General features: G+C 39.7%; 2 protein-coding genes across 3 annotated transcripts; both read left to right on the forward strand.

Moving 5' to 3' along the window:
* Window positions 1-3,480: 3,480 nt before the first annotated feature.
* On the forward strand, window positions 3,481-11,829 carry mpp1 (MAGUK p55 scaffold protein 1). Its single transcript, XM_068332181.1, has 12 exons — window positions 3,481-3,819; window positions 7,231-7,359; window positions 7,453-7,531; window positions 7,606-7,691; window positions 7,791-7,859; window positions 8,897-9,093; window positions 9,886-9,989; window positions 10,071-10,151; window positions 10,314-10,394; window positions 10,477-10,679; window positions 10,907-10,981; window positions 11,069-11,829. Exons 1-12 carry the CDS (start codon window positions 3,697-3,699, stop codon window positions 11,243-11,245), a joined length of 1,404 nt encoding a protein of 467 aa, XP_068188282.1. The 5' UTR covers window positions 3,481-3,696; the 3' UTR covers window positions 11,246-11,829.
* Window positions 11,830-14,280: 2,451 nt separating this feature from the next.
* vamp2 (vesicle-associated membrane protein 2) lies at window positions 14,281-24,438 on the forward strand. 2 transcript variants are annotated; one of them, XM_068332185.1, is made up of 5 exons: window positions 14,281-14,595; window positions 19,012-19,114; window positions 19,336-19,494; window positions 19,854-19,905; window positions 20,078-24,438. In XM_068332185.1, coding segments are annotated over exons 1-5 (333 nt in total). In that variant the 5' UTR covers window positions 14,281-14,593; the 3' UTR covers window positions 20,095-24,438. The 2 variants fall into 2 exon arrangements, with proteins under 2 accessions (XP_068188286.1, XP_068188285.1); XM_068332184.1 differs by lacking the exon at window positions 14,281-14,595 and having other exon boundaries at window positions 19,004-19,114.
* The last annotated feature ends 1,737 nt before the right edge of the window (window positions 24,439-26,175 follow it).

Here is a 26,175-nt window from a genome sequence, read left to right on the forward strand (position 1 = left end):
GTGTACAGGTATCCTTTCCATCCATTTACACAGGTGGGACGTGTGTGCTATTGGTCTATAGTTACTTGGGTTAGTGTGATCTTTCCCTGGCTTTTTAAATGACAAAATAATTGCCCTTTTACAACTACTTGGAACATCTCCATCTATCCAAATTTTATTAAAGAATTTCAACACTTTATTTAATGATACTTCAGGGAGCTGCCGGAACATGGCATAACAGAGCTGATCATCTCCTGTGTTCCCAGTACCTTTAAGCACTACGTTAAGTTCTTGCATCGTTAATTCCATGTCTAGTGTTGTTGTAAAGCTTTCTTTCTTCTTCCTTACCTCTCCAAGTTCTCTAAGTATCCTCTCCTTTTGCTGCCTATGCTTATCACCCTGGTGTTCACCACTATGCACAGCAGCAAATGTCTCACCTAACACATCTGCCTTTTCTTTGTTTGCTATAGCTACCCTCTAACCACTAACCAACGCTGGAATTTTAACAGAACTTTTCCCACTCATTTTCTTAAACATTGCCCAAACATTTTGTAGTTTTATTTCTCTTCCTATGGATGAACAATAGTTTTTCCATGTTTCCGTTTTTGCTTCCTTAATTATCCTTTGGGCTGCAGTCCTTTTCCTTTTGTAATCTACAAGGTTCTCTATTGACATGTTCTGTCTTAACATTCTGAGAGCCTTGTTTCTTTCTTTCATTGCTCTGCTGCATTCGTCATTCCACCAGGGGACTACTCTTACCTCACCTTTTGTTGTTCTTTTCGAATACAAAGATTTGCAGCATTTAAGATATGCTCTGTTATTTCACTAGCACACTCCTCAATATTTCCTTCAAGCATTACCATGTGTGCAGTCTCCTTACAACACAACCTAAAATGTTCCCAGTTAGTTTTACTAATGCACCATTTGGTGACTGTATACCCTTCTTGCTTACACACATTCTCATTTATTGTGGTATCAATTGGGAAATGATCACTTCCTAGTGTAGTGTCATCTTTAACATACCATTCACAAATACTCACCATTTTATCTGACACCAGAGTAAGATCTACTGATACTGCTCCTCTGTTATTCTAGTTCCTTTTCCGTCATTGTTACAAACCAGATTTCTCTCATCCATCATTTCTTCAACTACACTCCCGTTATTGTCTGTATGATTACTGCCCCATAAACTGTTATGAGCATTGAAATCACCACACCAAATTTCTCTCTTATAAACTGTACCTGCTATTTCTTTAAACATGTCATATGTTAAGTTCCTGTATGGATTGTAGAAGTTTATTATCTTCAAATTTCTTTCCTTCCGTGAGCTACAGAGCTCTACTACAACACATTCTATCTCTTTAGTTGAGGTGATCTCTCTGTAGGCCAACCCATCTTTGATAAACGTGGCACAACCTCCTCCACTATGATTATCATCTCTGTCATGTCTAACTGCGCTGAATCCAGGGATTCTAAAATCTACAGTATCTGTGGTCTCAACCAAGTTTCCTGAACACAAATAACATCTGGAACTACCTCCAGATCATAAATATATCTTTTAAGCTCCTGACCATTAGCTAACAAACTTCTGGCATTCCATTGAAGAATGTGTATAACCATACTTAGTGCATCAAGCCACATCTTTGGTGTTTTCTGCAGCTTCCGCTTCTGTCAATTGTATGTATCTGATCTGCTTTAATTTCTTTCATGTCAAGGAATTTTCCTGCTGCCTCTACAATTGTATTAATTTGATCACTTTTCTTCTTCATGTTCACTGCTACATTAATGGCATGGCAGATAAAAGCCACAAAGTTCTCTTTTTTCACTACCATGGTACTGTCATCCACTTTACATTTATGTGAGCATGTCCTTTGCTCTGGTACAGAGGGCATTACTGATATTAAACAACCTTCAATCAGTACAGTATTATCTTTTCACACACTCTGACAGACTGTTTAAAGCTCTTTGTGTCTCAAGAAAGTCTAAGACCCACTTACAGAGCATACAGCATTTGGGTCTGATTTCCTTGAGTGCTTGCCCTCTCCACTGTAACCCTCTGTCCCTTTCCACTGACATCCATACTGTGAGCCCCCTCCTTTCTTATTCTCTTTAGAGCCTCTGCATATGAGACATTCTCCATTATTTTGACTCTCTGAGCTTCCCTTACTTCTCTCTGAACTATACGTCCTCCGTATGCAGCACGATGATCTCCTCCACAGTTACAGCATTTCACTTGAGCATCTTTTCCACATTGTCCATACTCATGTTGCCCTCCACATCGTGCACACCGTAGTTTCCCTTTGCATTCTTTAGCAATATGTCCCATTCTTTGACATACAAAGCACCTGATTGGTTTAGGTATATACTCTCTCACTTTGTAATTCATGTACCCAATCTGCACTGATTTTGGGATGCTGTTCTCAAACTGTAGAATCACTGACAATGAGTCTTTCAGAATACCATCCCTGTTGCTCTTAATCCTGGTCGCATCAATCATTTTCCCTCTTTTAACCTCTTTTTTAATGTCATCCATAGACACACTCAGTGGGATCCCTGAGATTACTCCCCTCAACCTGGCAAATGCTCCAGGTACATAGGCCTTTATCTTTTCCCCTACTAGCAATGTCATTTTAATGATCTTATCCTGCTGTTGTTTGCTCACTACATGAATTGGCACTCTCTTTTTATTCAGCATCCTTGCTAACTTGATCTTACCAATTTCCTGTTCAATTGCCCTTGTTAGTTTGATCGGGTGGAAATGCCCCCCCTCCCGATCAAATGCAATCATTACTTTCATCTCATCAGTCTGTTTTTGCTCCTCATGTACTATTTTTATTGGAGAGGTCCGCATCTTCTTGTTAAGACTTTTCGAATTTTCACTTTCTTCTGACCAACTCCTCGCTCTTTCTTGCCTATTTCTTAGCGCCCTTTTCATTCTAGCAGATTTAGAGATCATCCACTCCATTTCATTCTCACTGTTTCCCCCTGAGGACGAGGACATGCCGCTACAGTCAAAGTACAGTTAATATGAAACCGCCACACAATTTTCAATCCTACCGCCAACCGAGTCTCCAACTTCTCCAACCAACCCACAGCCCATAGCGACTTCCGGATGCCGTCAGCCAATAGAATGCGTGTAGGGTATCATGAGACTGCTGTCCAAAAATCTGCGACAAGTACAAAAGTTGAAATTTGACCTTGACCTAATTTTCTCAAGGTCATCATCTCATTTTCGTCCCCTTTGCCGCCCAAGTAATGTTTTTTTTTTTCCTTTCATCTTTCTACCTGCAAGGCTTGTGAAGATATTTGGTGGACGGACGTCACACAAACACTGACAATTTACAAGACATCACAGCTTCGCGGGATGTAATAACCACACCTATTACAAGTTCTATTGGGCTTCGGCTATCATGTGAGAACAGAGCTGTGATTTGGGGGCGTGCTGGGAGTCCGTGAAGGCATCATTTATAGACGGCCCCTCTGAGCAGCAGTCACTTACATGTTTACTAGCTTCGTCAGCGGTGTCCCCGCTGCAGATACCTCATATCCCTCAACCGCAGTTTATCATCCAAACCTTGGACCTTCATTTCAGACACACTTATCAACCGGTCAGGTCTCCTTATCGGCTCTTTCTTCTCTTCTCTCTCAAGCCCTCACGGACTTTGAGCGAGGGCACGTCGGGTTCACAGGGTTATTTTTCTCTAGCTAGCTGGAAGGATGACGTTAAAGTCCAATAAAAACGAACCAGCCGTCAACCTCGAGTCGGTGAACAGCGTCCGGACAGCCCTCTCCGATCTCTACCTGGAACAGCTCCTTCAAAATAAACCAAAGTCTGACAAGGTAGGTTGTCGTTTTGTCCTTGTTTTTGCCTCCACAGTTTGGTGTAACGTTGGATTTTCTCTTCCGGTAAGCGGAGATGAAACACGTGACTGTTCTCGACATGTTTAAATGTAGCCTCGTTTGCGTTTCCAACTTACTGCAATGTATTGATCTATTTAAAAAAAAAAGAACGATACGTTCGGATTCCTGATCATTTTTAGTAACCACTGCATTCCTGATTAATGCTCAGTCAGCTGTAAGCTGTGGACATGACGTCAGCGATTTCACTTCTGCATTTCAACCAGAGCCGCTAATGGATCATTTATCAAATAGTGGAATATGTGTCTTTGTAAAGGTGTGATTAGGAAACAAATGGTGTACTAATGTGAAGGTAGCTATGAATCCCATAATTCTCATGTAATGAGGTGGTAGCAGGAAAGGCCCAGCGTTAGCAAAAAAAAAAAGCCATTTAAAATGTGAAAAATAAAACGTTGATGTCATCCTCATGTTCAGAAGTGTTGCGTAATGTCACATACAGCCACTGTTGTTGTTGTTGTTGTTGAGGATCCGGTGCTAACAGCAGCTTAAGACCGTGGGAGGTTGTTTATTACATCGTACTGTAACAGGATGGTTAAATAAAAATCAGGTGTTTATTTTGCCTTTAAGCCCAGCAGCAACCACTAAGTCATTAGAATGATTTAAAGTTCACTGGCCTCAGTTTGGCCACCTTTGTACATTGCAGGAACTGTTTGTACTGAACTTCTCCACTGAAACTGAACAGTCAGCACTGAGCTGCTGAGGCCAAGGAAATCTTGAAGTGAGGAAAGTCCTTATCTGACATCAGCAGTTTTGCTGTTCAGTAGCTACACGTTTATCAGGGTGCATTTGTTCTCTACAATGATTAGTGAGGTGATAGGGTCTCCAGACTGCTGTGTAATGTTGGTCCTATTGTGGTAGTGTTTAAAATGCCATCTAGCAGGCATTTAAGTGAAGTGTCTTGGTTTGTTAAGCTCTGTCGCTGAGGGTTGTTCCTCTCCTGAGACAAATACCTCCTCTGCACTGGCCCGGACATAACAGCCCTCCAAAGGTTAAAATGCAGTATCTGTAGTTTTTGCTAAATTAACTTTTTTTGCCCTGGTAAATGTGGATCTTATTCATGTTTTCCCATGATTACAGCTGGGAAAATAAAAATAAAAGCTATTTTTTTCTCAGTTTGGTATTTGTGCAGATACTGTACTGTGGCTCGGAAATGCAGTATATAACTGTTAGCCTCTGGATTTTTTTGTCACTATTAGATTGTTCAAAGTGAGTTATGAGAGATTGTAATCTGTGTTTATTGTTCCGGTCTGTATTCAGAGTAGTTATTCACTTTTATGTGTTTTTCTGATTACCATTTCCATTTCTTAATTTCATCTAGGGAGCTTGTATGCAGAAGGTCCACCCTAAATCCTACAGGTTGAACAGATTAATCATTAAAATTGTGTGTCTCATAGATAAATAATCTCAGGAGAAAGAGCAGATTAGAGGGAAATAGATTGAACTATAATGTAATCAATCATATGGGGTCATGGTGCAAAAAATCGGTGGTAACAGTAGGTGAAGATGAGTATTATGTCATCTGCTCGTCACGCTATTTAATCTTTTTCTAGCGGTCAAATGAGATTAGATATCTAAGTGTTCTGCTCTTATTTTGTTACTTATCCACACCCAGATGACAATCTGTATCGTCAGCATTTAAATCCCAGTCATTACCACATGTAATGATGTTAACTATGATTGCTTTATGTTGTAACAATCTGGATGACTACCTTCTGATCACAGGTGAATAGCTTTGTGGTTTTTCGGGATGAATGATAAGACCTGATGAAGAGACATGCTTAGTCGGAATACCTTTTTGTTTAAATCCAATCAAATGTTTTAACATTTAGTGATAAGATTCAACTCATCTATTGGTGAGTGGTCTGATTATATTTATCAGATTGCTCCAACTGTTTCAGAAGCAGATTATCAGGTTTTGACCTCTGCTTGTCTTTCCTGCACACCTGAGAGGGAATAAAAGACTATTAAAAAATAAAACACCAACCTTTTCCTGATCTTGCTTTTAAAGTGATAATGAACCCATGTAATATTGCCAAAAGTCCAGCTGATGAAATCACTGGTGCTTGAACACATCCATTAAGTTCATTGATACTAGAAGACAGTTATGTCATTTCACAATATGAACCTGGTGTTTTGACGCTCTAGAAATGCGACACCTTGGGTCAGAGACAGATCAGTTTGTGATGTTTCAATATGAACAAATATTAGCTGAATTCTAGCTGAAACACACATTCCTTTCGTCAGAGGATGTAATTTCATCTGTTAACCACCCTCCACATGCTGAAGATCAAAGCTGGTAAATAACTATCATCTTCCAGCAAAACAACTTGGTGACTTTCAAGTGTTGTGCACTTGGTTATTTTTAACTTAGTTTCAGAGGTTATGAACACAGGATCATTTTAACATTGTTATTGATTGAAATGAGACATAAATCAGAAATAATCTGAATACTTATCAGTAACATACCTGTATATCTGTGTCACACAACAGGCTGCTGTTCTGCAGAGTTGCAGGGCTGAGCGTATTGCTGAGGAGGAGGGCGATAATGACATTTATTGGTTTATTGTAGTGCTAATGCTGGAAGATAGATAAAAGATTTTTATGCTGAAGCAGTGCTGATGTGTCACTTTGATTTGGGGAGTTTGCGTTGATGTAGGCAGTATTTCTCTGATGCCATTCTAGAGGCCTTTTACATACTTTTTGTTATTGTGGATTTGATGTCACGAGTTACACATCAGTGCTATGAACTAATGCTAAATTACCATTTAGGGAAATAATAAAGGGTGGTTTATCTTGTGCTTTCTAACTTGTAATCTTACTCCCCAGCGATAGCATTGCTTCATCAGGGGGCCTTTGTCTTCTTTTTCATCCAGAGAGAGTTTCCATCGGGAGAGTTTCCTTCTGTTGCTGGATTCTGCTTTGGCTTCATTTAAGTTTTAGGGCACAGTATAAATACTATAGTCTGTCCTATTATCTAAGACGAATCATCTTCCCTTCGGTAATGCTATCCCTTGACGGGGGTCACCTGGTGAAGCTGGTGGTATCCATGACCACATGGACCAGATCACTGGATGTGGTTAATGAGGTATTATGATGCCGGGTTAATTTTCAACCTCGAACATATGTTGAAACTGCAAATGAAACGTAGCTGTTAGCACACGTTAGCAAAGAGCATTCACTGAACTTATTAGAAATGTCTCTTATCTGATTTGACAAATCCTTACAACATTGAGTTCAACCAAGGGCATAGAGGAAGGTTTTGAAAGGCAATTTTTTTTAGTGATACAAAACAATAAATATGATAATAAATATGTCTGGGGTTTTTTTTAACAGGAAACTATGCAAACCTATGAGAACAAGGGTGCCGAGGTCTACACCAATGGCAGTGCTGGACACATGAATGGAGCACAGCTGACGAGGATGAAAGAAGTAGCTTTTGAAAAGAATCCCTCGGAGCCAATGGTACAAACATCTGCCTTCACTCACTCATATTCGCTCACGTCTTACGTTCATTGTGTTGGAGTCCACCCCGCTGATTGTGCTTATTGTTCATAGGGGGTCACTCTGAAGCTGAATGACAAGCAGAGGTGCACCGTGGCCAGAATACTACACGGCGGCATGATCCACAGACAAGGTAATCAGTCGCTGACTTATACACAAACTCTGCAGTGCCAATTAAATTATGCAACTGTCCCTTCCTGTCTCCAGGGTCTTTACATGAAGGGGATGAAATAGCAGAAATTAATGGGAAAAGTGTTACAAACCAAACTGTGGATCAGCTACAGAAGATCTTGGTAAGTTGGTGCTCAAACTAAAACTTTGGTTGGTTGACTGTTCCTGTGTGATCATTGCCTTTGCTCGTGCAAGTCAAACTGAGTCATTTCTGCATACAGAAAGAAACCAACGGAGTGGTGACACTGAAGATCATTCCCAACCCGCAGAGTCGAACCAAAGCCTGTGAGGTAATAAGACACAGCCTGTTAGCTGACTTGATTTGCATGAGTAAACAAAGGGTATTTGCATTTCTTTTCAGATCCTTTGTTTAGTTCAACTGTGATCTAAAAACACCAGATTGCATTTCCTTTTCAACTTTTAACAAATTTGCTCATTATTAGGTGAATCTTCTATTAGTGAACGATGCAGGTAACTATACAATCAGTTTAAGTTTGTAGAACATTTTGTTTTTTCTAGGTTCACAGGAAACACTTAAGTAGTGTGTTTCCTTCTGCCATCTGTTGATCACATCACTTCACAATGGTCAGGCTGCCAGCTTGTCAACTTCAGTCGATTTAACCACTTAAACTGTATGTGTTTGACTACAACTCTCTGTATTCCCCTGATCTTCATTCAGTTTATCAATGCATAAAACGTCATGCTGTGCTGTGGTCAATGATGGCAGTGTGTAACAGCTTCTTGTTAACCTTCAACTGATGTTTTAATGCTAGGAGAACATAACTGTAGCTGTACCAGACCATCACAGTTTAACTGTTGGTAACTCTAAAATCTCTACATTTATTTTGCTCTTATTAAATTGTGACATCTGCTTACAATAGTGATAATTACCTCCACGGGTCATACCTCCCTGCGGTGATCTTTGACAGTTTGGTTGAAGGGTTGTGCACAAACTCATTGCACTCAAAAGTAAGATTGTACAGTTTACCAATTGTTTGTTAACTGTACAAAATTTTAGACTGGAGACAAACAATATTTAGGTTGAAATTTAGCTGCAGTTTACTTTAACTTTCTATAGATCAGCTGTGGAATTGAATTAAAACATATACCTTTGTCTGTGAGAAAAATGCTCAATTATATAATAGGAATAGAGCTGTTGAACATCATACTGTCATCTCAGTAATACCTTTTCATTAGAACTTCCCTTTTAACACGTACAGAAAGTAAGTGTGATTTCTAAATGTCTGTGAAAATGTCTCTATTCAGACCAGAGAAACTGTCGTTAGTGATTTAAAAAGCAAATATGTGCTGTATTCTCTTCACACAGATGTATATGAGGGCCCAGTTTGACTACGACCCCACCAAAGATGACCTTATTCCTTGCAAAGAGGCGGGTCTGAAGTTTCAAACCGGTGATATCATTAATATCATCAACAAGCAGGATCCCAACTGGTGGCAAGGCCGTGTGGAGAGTAGTGCTGCTGACTTTGCTGGACTGATACCCTCCCCGGAGCTCCAGGAATGGTAAACGGCTCTGTCCCAAACGCAGGATGAAATCACACATAACGTGACAAAACCAAACGTCGATACAGTGCTATGGGCTGCATCAGCATAAACCACACAGATGAGTCAATTCGAATTCTTTTTCTAGTCCTAAAACTTTTCTTTGTCTTGCTGGTCACCTGGTAAAAATTTTGTAGTTCTATACGATACCATTAACTCATAGGTGGCAGCGATTTGTAGAAATTGATCTCCTTCAGTGGACTTTCCGCTACGCTCTGGACGTTATTGATGTTTTCTTTCAGTTCTTGACTGATTGCAAAATGCTTTGCTCAGAGGAACTTTGCATTCGCTCGGGGGTATGCGCTGACATATGCAAACTTTGTTGCATCGTAAGCTGCCGCAACTTCTCCATCTTGCTCTGATTTGCCATAATTTGTTCCACAACTGGATCGGCCATCATTATGCTCAATTCCATGATTAGAAGCCTGGTTTTCACTGACGGGCACTGCCAGACCGTCCCCGTTGAATAATATAATTGAATTCTATAGGGGTCATTGGCAGCCAGTGAGTTAACAACTAATAACAACTCTGACCTCATTCACGAGACGGAACAAAAGAACAGGTGAAAATAACAAACTGCATGAAAAAAATACACATTTATTGTCTGACACTCCAAGAAATAAATAGATGATAGCAAGTAATAAGCAAAAGAGATGGGACACATCCCACTCTACACAGAAACACACGAACGAAAGGGTGTGGCTAAAGGGGGAACTGAGATCACCAGGTTGACTGAACGTCCTTCTCCTGCAGGAGGGTGGCGAGTAAAAGCAAAGCCAGAGAGGGCAGTCAGTCCTGCAGCCCATTTGGAAAGAAAAAGAAGTGCAAAGACAAGTACCTGGCCAAACACAGCTCTGGTGGGTGCATCACTGGAATCATTTCAACACGATAATTTCCCATGGTGCTTTTAGCCTCTAACTAAATCCGTTCTTTTGTAGTTTTTGACCAGCTGGATGTGATTTCTTACGAGGAAGTCGTTCGACTCCCTGCTTTCAAAAGGAAAACACTGGTGCTCATTGGTAAGCATCTTTACTTAAACTCTTAAGGTCATTTCTTATCAAACTAATCCACCTCTTCTCAATAAATCAGAGAACCACTTGAAATGACAAGAAATTTCAAAGTCGGTATCTTTTAATGTCTAAACTTTAGGCATGAAGTGTAATGTTTGGGACTTTTTTTAGGTGCTCCTGGTGTAGGAAGGAGCCACGTAAAGAATGCATTACTGACTAAATACCCTGACAAATTCTCCTATCCTGCACCACGTAAGTAGACTTGTAAGAATTTCCAGCAAGATAACGGATGATTGCCAAGTTGTTCCTCATCCAATTCTTGAAACCTCTTCAGACACCACCAGACCCCAACGCAAGGACGAGACCAACGGACAGGAGTATTATTTCATTTCCCACGAAGACATGACCAAGTCCATCTCTGAAAACAAGCTGCTGGAGTACGGCAGCTTCCAGGGAAACATGTTCGGCACCAAAATTGAGACCATCCAGAAGATCCACGAGCAAGGCAAAACCGCCGTACTGGATGTGGAACCGCAGGTTAGCTTCGTCCAGTTTTTCAGGAAACAAATCAGAATGCTAGAAACTTTCACTTCACTCCTACTTAAAATATCTTCATCTTTGGTTGGAAAGTAATTATCATTCAAAGGAGGAAACCACAATACCACATGTGAATGTTTCAGACACTTTCCTTCACAAACTTCATGTAATCCCTTTACCAGCTGATTATAAATCAGCCGTACAAATTTTTCATTGTTTTTTCACAGACCTTGAAAGTCTTGCGTACCGCTGACTTTGCACCTCTTGTGGTGTTCATCGCTCCGACCAACACAGTTCCACAGGTAAGCAATCTTTACCTGGATATGCTTGAGCACAAAGAAACACTACACCATCAAACAGCTGCTAATCTCCTGCATCTTCTCTCCTAGACCGAAAACCTGCAGATGATCCAGAAAGAGTCGGACGCCATTTTGGCCACATATAGACACTTCTTTGACGTGATTCTTGTCAACAATGATGTGGATGAAAGCGTGAAAGGCGTGGAGGAGGCCATGGAATATGCCACCTCCACCCCGCAGTGGGTGCCTGTGTCATGGGTGTACTAAATGATGTCTGGCACCACTGTAGCACCTTTTGTTGTAGAAAAGCAGTGCAATATCAGTTTTAAAAAAAGTTGACAGCATCCCAGGAATGTATGGGTTTACTTTTCCTAATTGTGGCTGAAATGTTTTTGCACAAATGCATAAAAAAAAAAAGCAATATGTAGGAAGGCTTGTTTAGAAACTTGAAAACCTCACCAGGGATGTTTCTTTTGGTTGTTATTGACATTTGTGCTTCTGGTGTTGGAGGGGGCTGAGGGTCACACACATTTATTCTTGTTGGATTGTGAGCAAATGCAAAAATAGGACCACAACTGTGAATGAAATCCTCACTTTAATAAAATGACAGAATTTTACAATCCATTTTCCTTCCTTTTAGTGGTCACCAGAGGGAGTCTTGAGGCATAGGTTCTGGAACTGGTCATTATGGACTGAACAGTTTGACTGTAGCTTTGTACAATCATAACATCCTGCACACAACACCTTTCTGTCATTGACAACCTCAATGTCTCATCTCATCAAAACTGTATACCTCATGGGTACTGTAGAGGCACTTTTAAAGAAATAATAAATTTCCCACCTTTGCTGCAGCGGGTTTATTCATTTTTTACACTTCAATTTATTTAATCATTTATGAGAGCAATATACCATAACTGTCCAACATTTCAGACTAAAGGAAAGAAGAAGAAAAATGTTTGGGAGGATATGTCTGTCAAGGCTTTGATTAGTAAGAGAAGAATATTTGTTTTTGTGGCTGTTCCTGCAATTCTTACCACATCCTTTAAAATGATGACAAATTTGCATACAGACGCTTAACGTAGTTTCCTTAGGGTCACACAAATTGTATAATGGAAATCTGTGACAAAAATTTTGCTTTGTGTTACAAAGTTACATATGAAATCTTTGAAGCTTGAATTAGTTTATCACCAAGTTGTTGTTTTTTTGTTTCTTTACTAAATATTGAGGTTGCAGGAATGCTGCTTGTAATCTGTGCCTCTCCTATACCATTATACTTAAACATGGTTTGGGTTTGCAGCATCAAAGTTCTATAATTAGCAAATGTAGAAAAAAAACTCATTGAATGTTGAAGGTGCAATTTGTCACACATCAGCTGTACCGTAATATTTTAGAACAGTGGTTCTTAACCTTGTTGAAGGTACCGAACCCTGCTGGTTTCATATGCTCGCTCACCGAACCCTTCTTTAGTAAAAAAAAAGTTTTTTTTTTCAAATGTAAGACATAAGTATGTTTTACTTTATATATATGTATATATATATATATATATATGTGTGTGTGTGTGTGTATGTATATATGTATATATATATACACATATTATATATATATATTACTATATATTACTATATATGTATATGAATTGTGCATTAATGTCACCTTTTTCAAAGCACAAAACCAAAACAGTGCATGATCTCACATGAAATTAACTACCTGTAAATCAGTGTGACTTCTGCTGTTGTTATTGAGAGACCAGTTCAGATATGCGTGGCTTCACCTTGGCAAGTGCTACTCATGTCATTTTCACAACAAAGTCTGTTTCTTTTGTTTTCCATGCAGTTTAAGGAAGTGTTCCTTTATTTTTGCCAGTATGAGACTAGAGTTGCTCAACTTGACATTGCAAATCATGCGGAACGCTGACTCCCATCAGGTTCCGTTATACAGTACATGTATATTCACGTTTCACATATTCGTCCGACCACTTTCTTTTTTTTGTTCGACATAGATACTATGAATCAAAATATCAAGAAAGCAATCAGATGACGTACCATCACGACAGGCATAAATCGACTACTGAGTGCGCAAAATCCCCTGTAGCACAGGTAGGCTAATCGATGTAGTGTGATCACCTGCAGCCAGTGATGGCTAAGGGGGGCGTGTCTTCACGAATTGACACGATGTGTCAAACATACACCGTGATTTGTGTGAAAAACACCCGAAACATCGTGTCAGGTGTTTTGTCTTGACCACCATGTCCGCCGAACCCCTGAGACCGACTCACCGAACCCCTAGGGTTCAATGGAACCCGGTTAAGAATCACTGTTTTAGAAGCTGACAACTTGTAGTCGATGTTAAAAAGTGAAGACTGTCCTCTGGCCCCACCTCGTGGACTAAACCATCAAATTAATGTGTCTCCTGCCAAAAAATGGTACCCACGGACTACTTGAAAGATTTATACCTTTAGTGTCCAAACGACAGTTTTAAGTACATACAGAGGTCCCACTCTTTCATAATAAAGCCTAACTGAGTGTATAAGTGATTGAGCAATCCTGACCCCTCTTAATATTAGATACCAGCACAGACTTTAACACTTTGACATATAGGCAGCAGAATAAATACACATAATTACATCTACCTCTCGGTGCGATTGTAATGCAGTATTTTTAATGATATACATTGCAATAATATATTTGGAAAACTTAACAGCTCATGTATACTTATGCTATTCCTTTGACACACATGGTGCACCTTTTCACGTAAAAATAGGGTAACTCTACCGAGACATAATAGGATAATTGCATAGATTCTCCACTGATTTGGGTTCACTTGAACAGAAATATCATTTTATGTTAAAAATAGACATGTGATTATAAAAGTCTGACTAATAATGAATTGGAATTTATTTCAAAATGATCAGTTTGTTTCTATACATATGCATTATTCCTCCTACAGCTATTTTACCCACTTAATAATAAATTGTCACAATTGATTTTACTCTTCTTCACATTCCATCCATATTTACTATGAATGATAATCAGCCGCTGCTCAGCTCGCCACACCCCCTTCAGAGGAACGCCATTTTGTTGACACACAGGCTTGCAATCAAAATAAGCTCTTTTAATCAAATTCTAAAGTCACGCATGGTCACGACATGACATACCCATGAATGAAACACACGTAAAGTGTCAACACTAACACGTACAAACAAAACAAGGCTCTCCAGCGTGTTTAAAACCGCGTTTTTTGGAGTCTCCGGCCGCCCATTTTCAACATGAAACTCACCGCGATTGACGTCACCGAGCCATCTTTGTCCAGCTAATCCAGGCTGTTTATTACACCTTCATTACCGCCACGGACTCCGACGGCGCGAGGCGCTAGTAATTAATTACCCACAGGTGCCGCATCTCCATAGAATTTTAGACGAGGTAACACATATCAGCGGCGAGGTAAGAGACGAATCTCCTTGTAGGGGAAACGCCACAACCGACGGCAGGCAGCCAGAGGCACGAGAGGAGCTCACATCCGCATCCATCCCGCGAGCCTCTTCGCACGCGCTCACGTCTCCACTCCGGATTTCCGCACATCCGTCCGACCGACCGACCGACCGAGCCCATCGACAACATGTAAGTGTGACGCTGTTTTAAATGGTTTTTACACCATGGTTTGATGCTACATGTGTCCCCCGTCACAGACAGGGAGTGGACCGCCTTGAATTCACGGCATCAAACGACCTTAAATGTACCGTTAAATGTCGGCTCGTCGAACCACGTCCAGGCCCTTCTCCCACTGATGATATGATCCGAACCGTAAACGTAGAGGTTAAACATGTCTGCCTAACCTTGGAGCAGAGGTGTCGTGTTTATCCGTCATTAAACTTGTAATGAGCTTCTTTTTTTTTTTTTTACACTAATGTTTTTATTTTTTTGTTTGGACTGGTTTTATTTTAAAAAGGACACAACCTGTGCTTATAACCACAGGCTAATATCATCGACATAACGAGTGTATGAAGCCGTTTTATCCCCCACCGAACGCGAATGGCTCCTTGGCATCGTACCGCTGAACCACAGGAGACGGGCAGCTTCATTCAAGATGTGACAAGGATGTGAACGTTTAAAAGCTTCGGCATTATCCACAGACATGTGAATAGACGGTGATATTATTAGCTGTGAAGTAGGCTTAGGCCTAGTTAAGTGATATTTGCAGCCTACAGCTGGGGGTGGGGATAGCCTAGCCTCCTACTGTATGTCGTCGATTGTCGTGCGAGGGCGGACATCCAGATATCTCACCATATTCCAGTCAGTGTGCGAACCTCAGCAGCAAATTAATCTTCTGAAATGTGTTGGTTTCTGTGTCTTATTCACCCCCTTTCTGTTTTTTTTTTATTTTTTAAATCACATTTAAAATGACTATATAAGAGGCAGGCCAAGGAAAGATATGTGTGACATCCGCGTCGGTTTGTATTTTACCATCTCGGCACTTGAAGCCAGGAAAATACACTCACAAAGGTTCTTCCAGAACCATAAGGGAGCTCCCCGCCCTTGGTTTTTCAGGCTGTCGGTGTGTTTTACAGGCCCGTCATGCTCGTCGTGAGACGAGATGCCTCTCAGGACATTATGTAGTCCTGGTGTGTCTGTCTGTGTGGACGGCCAGGAATGAAAGAATCGAGTGTTTCCAGAGCAGGTGACTCAAACTGAATGGGATGGCTAGACTAGGATGAGGCAGTTTCTGGTCTGGGCTGCCTTGGAGCTGTCCAGTGCTGAAAGTCAGACGGGTTCACTGCTGTGATCAAACAGACATCCAGTTTCAGTTTTAATTTGGTGTACAGTCTGTCTGTCTATTCTATCTATCTATCTATCTATCTATCTATCTATCTATCTATCTATCTATCTATCTATCTATCTATCTATCTATCTATCTATCTATCTATCTATCTATCTATCTATCTATATCTGCCCGTTCGTCTGTCCATCTATCCATCCATCCATCCATCGATCCATCCATCCATCCATCCATCCATCCATCCATCCATCCATCCATCCATCCATCCATCCATCCATCCATCCATCCATCACTAGAGTGATGGATGTAAGGTTACCTACACTTTAAAAGAGTATATGTATATATCTTTTTTTATTTTTTTGAAGCTTGACAGTGCTGTGAAATCGCTCCTTCAACACGATTCTTGTTAAAATGACTGGACAGTGTCTCCATTCAACGACTGCGCCTGTATACTGGATTAATCAAACAATCATCATATAAACGTGACGTTACAATCGCTATTAGTGTCACATGCAGAACTGCAGTTCAGATAATATCTGTAGACCAGAGCGGCGTCAGTCAGAAGCAGTTGTTCTGCTTGGTGTTGGTTTTCCTGTATGTCACTCCATCAAACACACCAGGTGATATTTACAGGTCACGAAAAAAGTGGGGAATGTCATAACTGCTCAAGCTACTATTTCTGGTTGGTTGGGTTGTCAGTGTAGAGGTAATAATAATACTGTATTAACAATGGGGTCTTTGCATACTTGGCACCTTTTAGCAATAAAAACTTCCTTTCGACTTTAGTGGTTGCCACAGTGTATCCCCCTTTTTCCATTGCAGAGCAATGCACATATTGTACACATACTGTACTGTAACCACACAGGCGACACTGGCTTGTGCCCCCGTAGGGCTTATCACCTGTTAATTTCTAAAAAAAAAACAAAAAAACAAAGAGGAATTATAATTTAGCAAACAGAAACAGTTACAGAAGCTGATTGGTAAAGTTTGTGTCACTGTAGAATGTCAATCATGCTAATCTCAAGTATTAAAACAGGTGCTTCAGTGTTTTATGTTGACAAGTGGTGTCAGGGCTTGTTAACACCTGATAGGGACCACCACAGCATCAGGGCAACTATTCAAAAGGATTTGTTGTTGTTAGAGGATTAGTAGTGCACGCGTGTGTAAAGGTGACCTTTATACACAGTTTTGTCTCTGTAGTAATGTAGTGTAGCTTATTTATAACTGAGCTAGATTCTGCAAGAAGTGATACAACCTACGCCTGGTCAGGCAATTTTTAATTTCTGCTTTTATGTTATTGTATTGATTAAAAGCAAGAAAGAATTTTTTAGCTTCAGCTTGGTTTTTGTTGATTTTGATATTTAATTTCTTGCACATTATACAGATGGTCTGTACCTCCTGTTGTGTGACTAAAACTATCACATAATGTGGCTTTGAGCGAAGTAGTAACAACAAATAAGGGGATAAGTTACTATACAGTTACTATACAGTTTCTTTAAATTTTGTAATATTTGCGGTTTATCCTGCTGCAAGAGCAGCGGCACATACTAATGTCACACATGATGTGAAGTACATGTTAACTCACGGATGAGGAGCGCTTCTGTGGTAAAAGATGTTATCTGTCAACCAAGGTTTGTCTCACTGTGGTCATCGTTGGTACAAGAGCATCCAGGAGAAAGCAGTGTGTCGGCTTTATTACGTGACATTTTTCTTTTCCGTTCTTTTCCTCCTTCCAGAAAAGTTCAATCCTCAGTAGGAATCCACTCTTACACGGATCAGGATTTTGCTTTGAATCACAGTACATTCAGTTATATATTTTTATATATCTACCTGTACTTTTTTTGTAGACTTAGTATAGTATTATCAGCTCTTACTGTAAGGTGGCAAGGATAAATGATAGGACTACCAGTACTATCAGTACATCACCAGCAGACATAGAAGCTTACCAGCACTGGAAGCTTCTGTGGTTGACAGGCAATGAGAAGCTAGAGCTGCTGTGGTGACAGACTTTATTTTTTTTCTGATTAGCAATAAACTAAAAATCTCCTTGGGCTCAGACAATGGGGTCAGTGGGTTCACTCCTCAGCCACAGTTAAAATTAAAAAGGACCGATTAAATAGCCAGCAGGATTTCTGTGAAGCTGAAAATGTTCTTAGTCATTTTGGTTATAAAGTAAAACACTTCTCCATCCTTTCGGTGCAGCTCTATCATTATTTACAAAGTGATAGAGCTGCATTGTACTTCATTAAATAACAGTTATGTTTCACACTTTGATGGGTAAAATTTAGCCACTGGTAAGCTCACATCAAATCGCATATTTCCATCAAGTCCCAACATTCCTGACATGTTAATCACAATGGCTGCCAGCAGGTTTCTTATAAAGAAAGCAAGAGAAAATTCATGGATTTGCCCATTTATGTATCAACTACTACGCCACTTTCAAGTTTCATTAAGCTCTTCCACATAGTATAATATGTAATAGATGAATATAATGAAAAACGGCCCCTTCTCCTCATTTCAAATTACATTTCTTTTGTTAAAACCTGTTGACCATTTTTAAAACCAAATCCCTTCCAAACCTGCTGGCACAAGATGATGCATCTTCACTGCTTACCCCCCAAACTAACACACTGTGTGAGTGTGTGTTTTGTTTGTGTGTGTGTGTGTGTGTGTGTGTGTGTGTGTGTGTGTGTGTGTGTGTGTCTGTCTGTCTGTCTGTCTCTGTCTGTCTGTCTGTCTGTCTGTCTGTCTGTCTGTCTGTCTGTCTGTCTGTCTGTCTGTCTGTCTGTCTGTCTGTCTGTCTGTCTGTGTCTGTCTGTGTACATGCCATAGTGGCTGAGTGAAATGATTCAATGTGTTTATAGTGACAGAACACACACCAGAAGTCTGTGACTGTTTTTTTTTTTATCAGTGTTTCATCTGTTGATTACTCCCAAGGTATTAAACAAGTCTAACATCAGTACCTGTAAAATCTAGCACATGCCAGCCTTATTGTAGTTTTGCTGACCCGAAGGCATGGTGTAGATGAAATATTTTTATATAAATACATTTAGTTCCACCAGCTGTCTTCTTTGTAAGCACAACAATACAGTAATTCTCAGAATACAACTCCTGTGGCGTGTTTGATATTTTTGTGTTGAGTCACTAAGGTCGTAGGGTTGTTGTCTTTTGTGTTTCCTGGATTTTTGTTGTTTTCTTGGTGGGGGGTGCAGGGGCTTTGCTCTATATAAGAGCTAAATGTTTGTATTTGTTATGATTAGGTCCGCCCCAGCCGCTGGAGCCCCCGCAGGAGAGGGAGCGACTCAACCTCCCAACCTCACCAGCAATCGCCGTCTGCAGCAGACACAGGCACAAGTGGATGAGGTGACTACCTAAATGTTTTGCGACACTTGTTAAAGCCATGTGTCATGTGACCAAGACTTTCATCCGGAGCCAAATTCCCCACCGAGTATACACACGATGTAAACAAGGGAGGATTGTCATGCATGAGACACAAGGGTTATACACACACATTAGATGGAACCATGTTGCTGGACCACACACCTGATATTATTATGGTAAGTTCAACTCTGTGTCTTTCCCAGGTGGTGGACATCATGCGTGTAAATGTGGATAAGGTTCTGGAGCGTGATCAGAAGCTATCCGAACTGGACGACAGGGCCGACGCCCTGCAGGCTGGAGCGTCTCAGTTTGAAACTAGCGCTGCCAAACTGAAGAATAAATACTGGTGGAAGAATGCCAAGGTGAGGACCTGCATCCTGACTTAATAAATACTGTATGTGTATATAGAGGTTTTCTGCACTGTCTGGCTGATCATGACTGTTGAAACATAAATGTGACGGTGTTAATGGTTGAAATCTAACATATAATATGAGTTATTATATAATGGGATTGCAGAATGCAACCATGGCTTTCAAACCCTTTGTTTCTTTCCTGGTTAATTTTGGTGAGGATTAAATTTCAGTTGAGAAAACGTTAATCTGTGAGCATGAATATAAATACAGACATGGGAAGATGACTTATTTACATGTGCTTTTAAGACCTGTGAAATATATCTGACCCTTTGTAATAATGATCTTTTTTTAATATCCACTGACTACAGATGATGATCATCCTGGGCGTGATATGTGTGATTGTCCTCATCATCATTATTGGTAAGAATCTGGGTGCACAAACATGCCTTATTGTTATCTCAGTGGAATGTATATGAGGCCATAAATGTAAAAACAACTTAATTAAGAACAGAATTAGACCAAATAAAATGTGCTGACACATTCTTTTAAAAATGAATCCTATTTGACCTTTTTGTCCTTTTTGGCTCCACAGTGTACTTCAGCTCCTAAGAAGAGATGCTCCTACCCCAGTCTAAACCGCAACTTCCTTGCTGCAGAAGAAAACCCTTAAATCGATTCCAAAATTAACCATGAGAAAGTAATTTATTCTTGATTTCTCCCCGATTAGCCTTGATATAACACTCCTAAACCCTTCAGGGCCCCACAGCTCCCCCACTTCCACCACCTCGCCTCTGGACCCCTGTCTATATTTGTCCTGTGAATATGTGGCTCTTTCTCCTTTCTGGGTATTCTCCTTTCTGGCTTTTCTAACCTGCCATACTAAGAACCAAACACTTGTGATGATGCAACAACAGAAATGGAAACAACAATTGGCGATAATTGCTACATAACTGATATATAGTTCTTTGTAGAATTCTATTCTGATATACTGTTTTGTAGGTGTGTGCGTGTGTGTGTGTGCGTGTGTGTACATTTTTGTATTTTTTAATTTTTGTATTAAGTTGATGTATGCTTCAGCGTTAAATACTGCCTATTAATCAAAGTGTGTATCTTGCATGTAATCATCATTGGTCTGTCCACTGCTTATTCTCTCTTTTTGGTGTAATTTTTCATAGTGGAGTTGGTTTAACAAATGAAAAACCAGTTTATTCCATCTGTGTTGACTGTGTCCAAAACAAGCCAGAGATCTAAAATGGAATAAGTATCAAGTTACAAAAATTTGAGCTCCTGCGTTGACAGAACTGCCCTTGAAAATGCGCTTACGGCTGCTTCAGATTTCTCTAAATTGATTTTGTGAAGTTTTAGTTTCTTCCTGGCTTTTTGAGAGAATTAACACTCGTTGATCAAAAGTACAAAGTAATGCATGAACTGCTAAACTAAACCCTTGTAATGATCATTTCCAGTTACAACTCATTTCTCTTCTGCCACCCTCTTTTCTACTAACACCTATCTGTCAGGTCTCTACTCCATCTCTCAGCATGCTCTAACACCTCGATTTTCTCTAATAATTTCTATACTGCCATAGTACAGTTGGACCAATGTCTGTAGATGTTTCTTTTTTATTTAGATATTACTTAGTGTCTTATTTCGAAAACATTCCTTCATTGCGGTGTAGTGCAAATGGTTTGACCTTAGCACATGTAAGTGTACGTATCTTTCAACAATACACGCGATGAAACTTGTAACGAAAGCATCGATCATATAAAAACCACAAGTTATAGTTAAAAGCTGTAAGGCCAGTTTGGGATTAACAGGTTTGGACTTCTAAATCTGTACAAATTCTTTTCTCTTTTTTTAAAAATAGCATTATGTTCAAAACACGACGGAGAATTTGTTAATGCCAAAGTGTGGATACGGGCTTCTAAAGCTTGGTAATAAAACGGGGCATAAATTGATTCATTCCTACATTTTGTCTGGCCCGTTACCTGAAAGCCTTAGTCTCCAGGCACCTCGTTTGGTTACTGTAGAACACTCCCAGTTAAACACACCCAAACACTCCTGGGGAGTGGCTGACTGCGGCATGGGAATCTGTTTAAAATGCACAACAACCTTGTTTTTGATGGCGCTGTCTGGCTGTTCAGTAGCCTGGCCAAAGGAGATCCTCATGCAGCAAAAACCTCTCCACACGAAGAGCACACACAAAAAAAAGAGATGATTCAGCCTTATTCTGCAACCGAGGAAGAGGGACAGCGACGTTTGAGGAAATTTATCAAATTCAGCAACGATCGGGGGAAGGCTCGGAATTATTACAGTCAGAGATTAGTGAGGAGCAACGATTCAAAAAAATAGATGCACTCCCGTGAAAAATGTTTTTCTAGCGCAGCCGTCCTGTCTCAGTGTTTCTCCCTGTAGTTAAGGCCTTTTTCTTTTTTTAATATAATAGATTATATTTTTATTACAGTATATTTTTGTGTGAAACAGACGGAGGCAAAGAGGAAACGAGTTCCTCCTCTCCTCTGTCTGGAGTGTTTTTTGTAATTCAGCTCTGTGCGTTATACACTGCCAAGCAACAAGGGAGAGATCTTTGATTCCCATTTCTGTTATTGGTGCCCTCACTGGTTTGGTCTTCACCTCAGTCCTTTGGTTTTTTTTACGCTGTTAGTCCAGTGCATCTTAAGCTTCTGGCGTCTATGAGCAGCAGAGAAAGTTGATTGTGCACTCGAAGGGTACTTAAGAGGATTTGAAACTATTTCACATTCAACTGCATAAGAAGAGTTTTCTTTACATGCAGGCCTATATCATCAGATTCAGCAGAAACCACCTAGACTTGTTCTGCGATGCCACAAATAAAACAAAAATAAATACAAAACAGCTAACAACCTGTCAGATCAAGTGTGTGTAAAGCCTTAGTGGCCTTGTCTCTTTCCAACCTGACTTAACTTTACACCACCAGCGGAGAGGACCAACCTACCCCCACGTTTGCGACACTCGCTGATTCAGATCCCTGCAGTGTGAGTGTGTGTGTGTGCGTGCGTGCATGCATGTGTGTGTTAGAATAGCTCTTGCTTTGTAATATCCCCAGTTTATCCCGACAGATTAGGCGACTTAAACCTCGGAGCGAGGGCTCGTTGTTTCCTTGACCACTGAAGTACACTGAGCCCACTGACCTGCTGATTAGGAAGGACCCCAGCCTTAAGAAACCCACTCCTGCCCTCTTCCCCTGTATGTTCTCCAAAAACAGAACAACCTAACTGCATACGATTACCAAAGACCAGATTTCCATGCTTAAGCTGCCAATTGCCATCAAAAACAAGTGGAGAGAAACAGGTTATATATGTGTGTATGTATGTAAGTTCATACACACATACACATATATACATCCCCTGGCCCTATTCATGATTACAGAACCTTTTAACTATCACACTATCACACTATTTCTGTGGTGACCGTTGTGAGTGTGCCATTCTGACTTTCCCAAATTCAACTAAAACACAAGGACAGCATGCTTCAAATATCAAATCCAGACTTCTCCGCTGCGAGTATTCACGTCTGGATCGCTTCTGTAATTGTTCTGTTTTTAAACACACGTTCCTATCATAGCACAACTCCTCTTTTTTCTGTGTCTCCATTGTGCTGCCAAGTTTTAAAATGAAGATTTGAACTAACTCTAGCATAATCTGCATTGTTTGTTGTGACACAGAGGTGTTTTGGGGAGTAGGGGGTTCTATATCCTCAGGTTTAAGATATTGACAATTTACAAATATGAATATATATGAGAACAAAAACTATTGTTAATTGTACAATTGGGTGTTTGGCTACAGAAAATGATTCTAGGGCTACAAATGTCCTTTGATCCATCCAGCAGGATGTGGACTAAAGTGGAATAACACTTCTGATTGGGGTAGGGCATTCTGTTTTCCATCAATCCAACTGTAATGAGCGCTTAACTAATTTGATCACACGAGTGAAAATGAAGCAAGCGCTCTCCTTTCTGTTGCTTTATTGTCTGTATGAAAAGAAGTGTGCATATGTTTTAACACCGTGGCACTTTTTCTGTTGTGATTTGTTCAATTTTGATGGCATGGAAACATGATTCACTGGAGAATATTGTCTTATGTCAACCTCTCGAATTGTTCAGCGATCTCACATTAACGCTGCGTTCAGGTCGTTTGGGGGCGGTCGAAAATGTTGCACGCATAAGTTACAGTGTTCAACCCTCTTCCAGGTTTGTGATTCAAAGAGAAAGAGACAAAATCCAATCCTCTAACGCCAGCCCCAAATGGGATGAACGCAGCGATAGGAGGGAACTGAGTCTCTGAAGGTTCACTGGATGGCTATAAACAAACAGTATTCTGCAGATTATATGTTAATATATTTTATTTTTGAACCAGATGTGTTTTTCTTTTGCATCAATTTAGTAATAATTCCAGATGTCACTGAATTGTTTGTGTGTAAGCACTGATGAGTAAAGGTAAAGAAAAAGAGAAGCTGACGAGGATAAAAGAAGTATTTTTACCCTTAATTGTCCAGAATGCTTATAATGATTCCACAGTTTTGTCGTCCGTTTGAAACGACAAGATTTATTTTTGGTTTAAATCCCTTTTATTTTTGTGGAAAGAGTTTGATTTGTGTTTGGGACTGGGGTTTCTGGCACGAAGGCCCATATTGCCCCTGGTCATCTGGCCTTACTGGAGGGACTTGACTGGAGGATCACGGGCAATGTGCTCAGTTTTATTTCACCGTTTTTGATTTTTTGGGGTTTTTTTTGCTTTTATTTATTGATAGATTTATTGTGTCATTAGGTACAGGATTAGAAACTAAGCCAGGCTGAGTCAAAGTAAAGGACGGGAGACTGAATGAAAACTAAAGTACATAAAATAATTGTAGTGTAAATCTATCAATGTCTTATTATATTGATGAACATCATGAAATATATGTATATTGAAAAAAGTGTATTATTGACAACTTGTGCTTTTGTGTGTGTTTCATGTGTAACAATTCAATTCAAAACAACCCAGGGATTTTATGTCACCCTTGTGAATACGTTTAAATTTATTTATCAACGCAAAGGTCACATGATTAACGCACAGAAAAACATCTTTGGATGCTGATTGGCCTTATCAGTATCATCGAAAATAATCTAATCCAACACAAGGTGTTTAGATGTAAAATAATCCAAACTAATCTCATGTAATGATTAATTTCATGTGAATAAATACACCTGAATTTGAATAATTATTCAAATTAAAACAAAACTTAACAAAGAACAATGTTAGATGTTCTCTGTATGGAGCAGGTGAGGTACAACTGTCTCTTCAAGAATCCTTTCAAGGTATGATCAGAATTATTAGAGGAGGAAAATAAAACAACAATTCTAATAAATATATAAATTTTTTCTTTCCCGATTTGGGCTGTGTTCAAATGAAAAAAAGAAACTATCAAGCGTATATGATGACAGTTTATTATAAACCTACTGTTAATTATAATCCATATCTTTATGTATTGTGTATAGTTCAATCATTGACCCTAAGGATAACATTAAATTATTGTAATCTAATAAAACTTTATGCATTATGATAATAAAACTTTATGCAATATGCCATTTCTTATCGTTACCTACAAGGATCTATTGTCTATCTCTACAATTTAAAAAATGGACCAGCCAAGCTGATGCTTTTGTTCGAGGAGGCGTTGCACACACCGTCACTCAGATGACTCATTTCTGGCTGTGCTTGCAGACTCATCTTGGTAAAGCCTTTGTAGGTCGGACATAAATTATTATAGATAAACAACCTTTCTTCAGACCACACCGTCCTCCCATGAACCTTTATAATCAGGTGAGTGTTCAGAGGTCAGTAGAAAGCTGGCATCTCCTTCTGAACAGAACAGCCGCTCACTGTTGACCGAAATGTCATCCAACCATCGTCAATCAAACTACTAACACCCCGAGAATTTGTGCCGAGTTAAATTCAAGGGATTTTGGTCAGTTAGTATACATGAATAATGACTTCAGTATAAAAGCACCAAAACAGAAAGACTTTGATTTATTTATTCTTTATTTTGATCGTCCTATCTATTCTAAAGAAGAATATAGTCATTTTGCAGGAAAAGTAGGATAAGTGGACCCATAAATATATTAATATTCATCTGCTATTGATAAAGCATCAGAAGCCTCATTTTGAAGAAAAAAATACAACTTTCAACAATTTCATTAATTTTCATTGTAAATATTATACATGGAACCATTTGGGTATTTATTGTGTACGATTATGACAATTGACATTTCTGTTTCCAAAGTCAACTATTTCTGCAGCTGTTTTGGCTCTGACCACTAGAGGGCAGCAGAAGCAAGTAATCATCACAGCGCTGACGTGTTGGCAACCATGTCCATCTGAAAAATGTATTTTATTCCCAAATTGATAAAAAATTAGAAATATAATGGGAGACACTTACTTTTCTGAATTGTTCAGACAAGTTGTTTAATATTTTTCACCATCACTTCAAAAAAACGATTTTGTATTCAGTGACCACATGTTTTCTTGGCCACTGAGTCATTCATGCATAAAAGAAAGTGTCGTTTTTTTTAAATAATGGTGCATTTTGTCTCCTCCCTGGAGAGAAAAGAGAGACCTTATTGCTGCTTCCACTATGAAATGTGGTTTTCTTTTCAAGGAATGATATTGTTATTAT

Source organism: Antennarius striatus, chromosome 13, assembly GCF_040054535.1.
Source record: "Antennarius striatus isolate MH-2024 chromosome 13, ASM4005453v1, whole genome shotgun sequence".
Classification (NCBI taxonomy): domain Eukaryota; kingdom Metazoa; phylum Chordata; class Actinopteri; order Lophiiformes; family Antennariidae; genus Antennarius; species Antennarius striatus.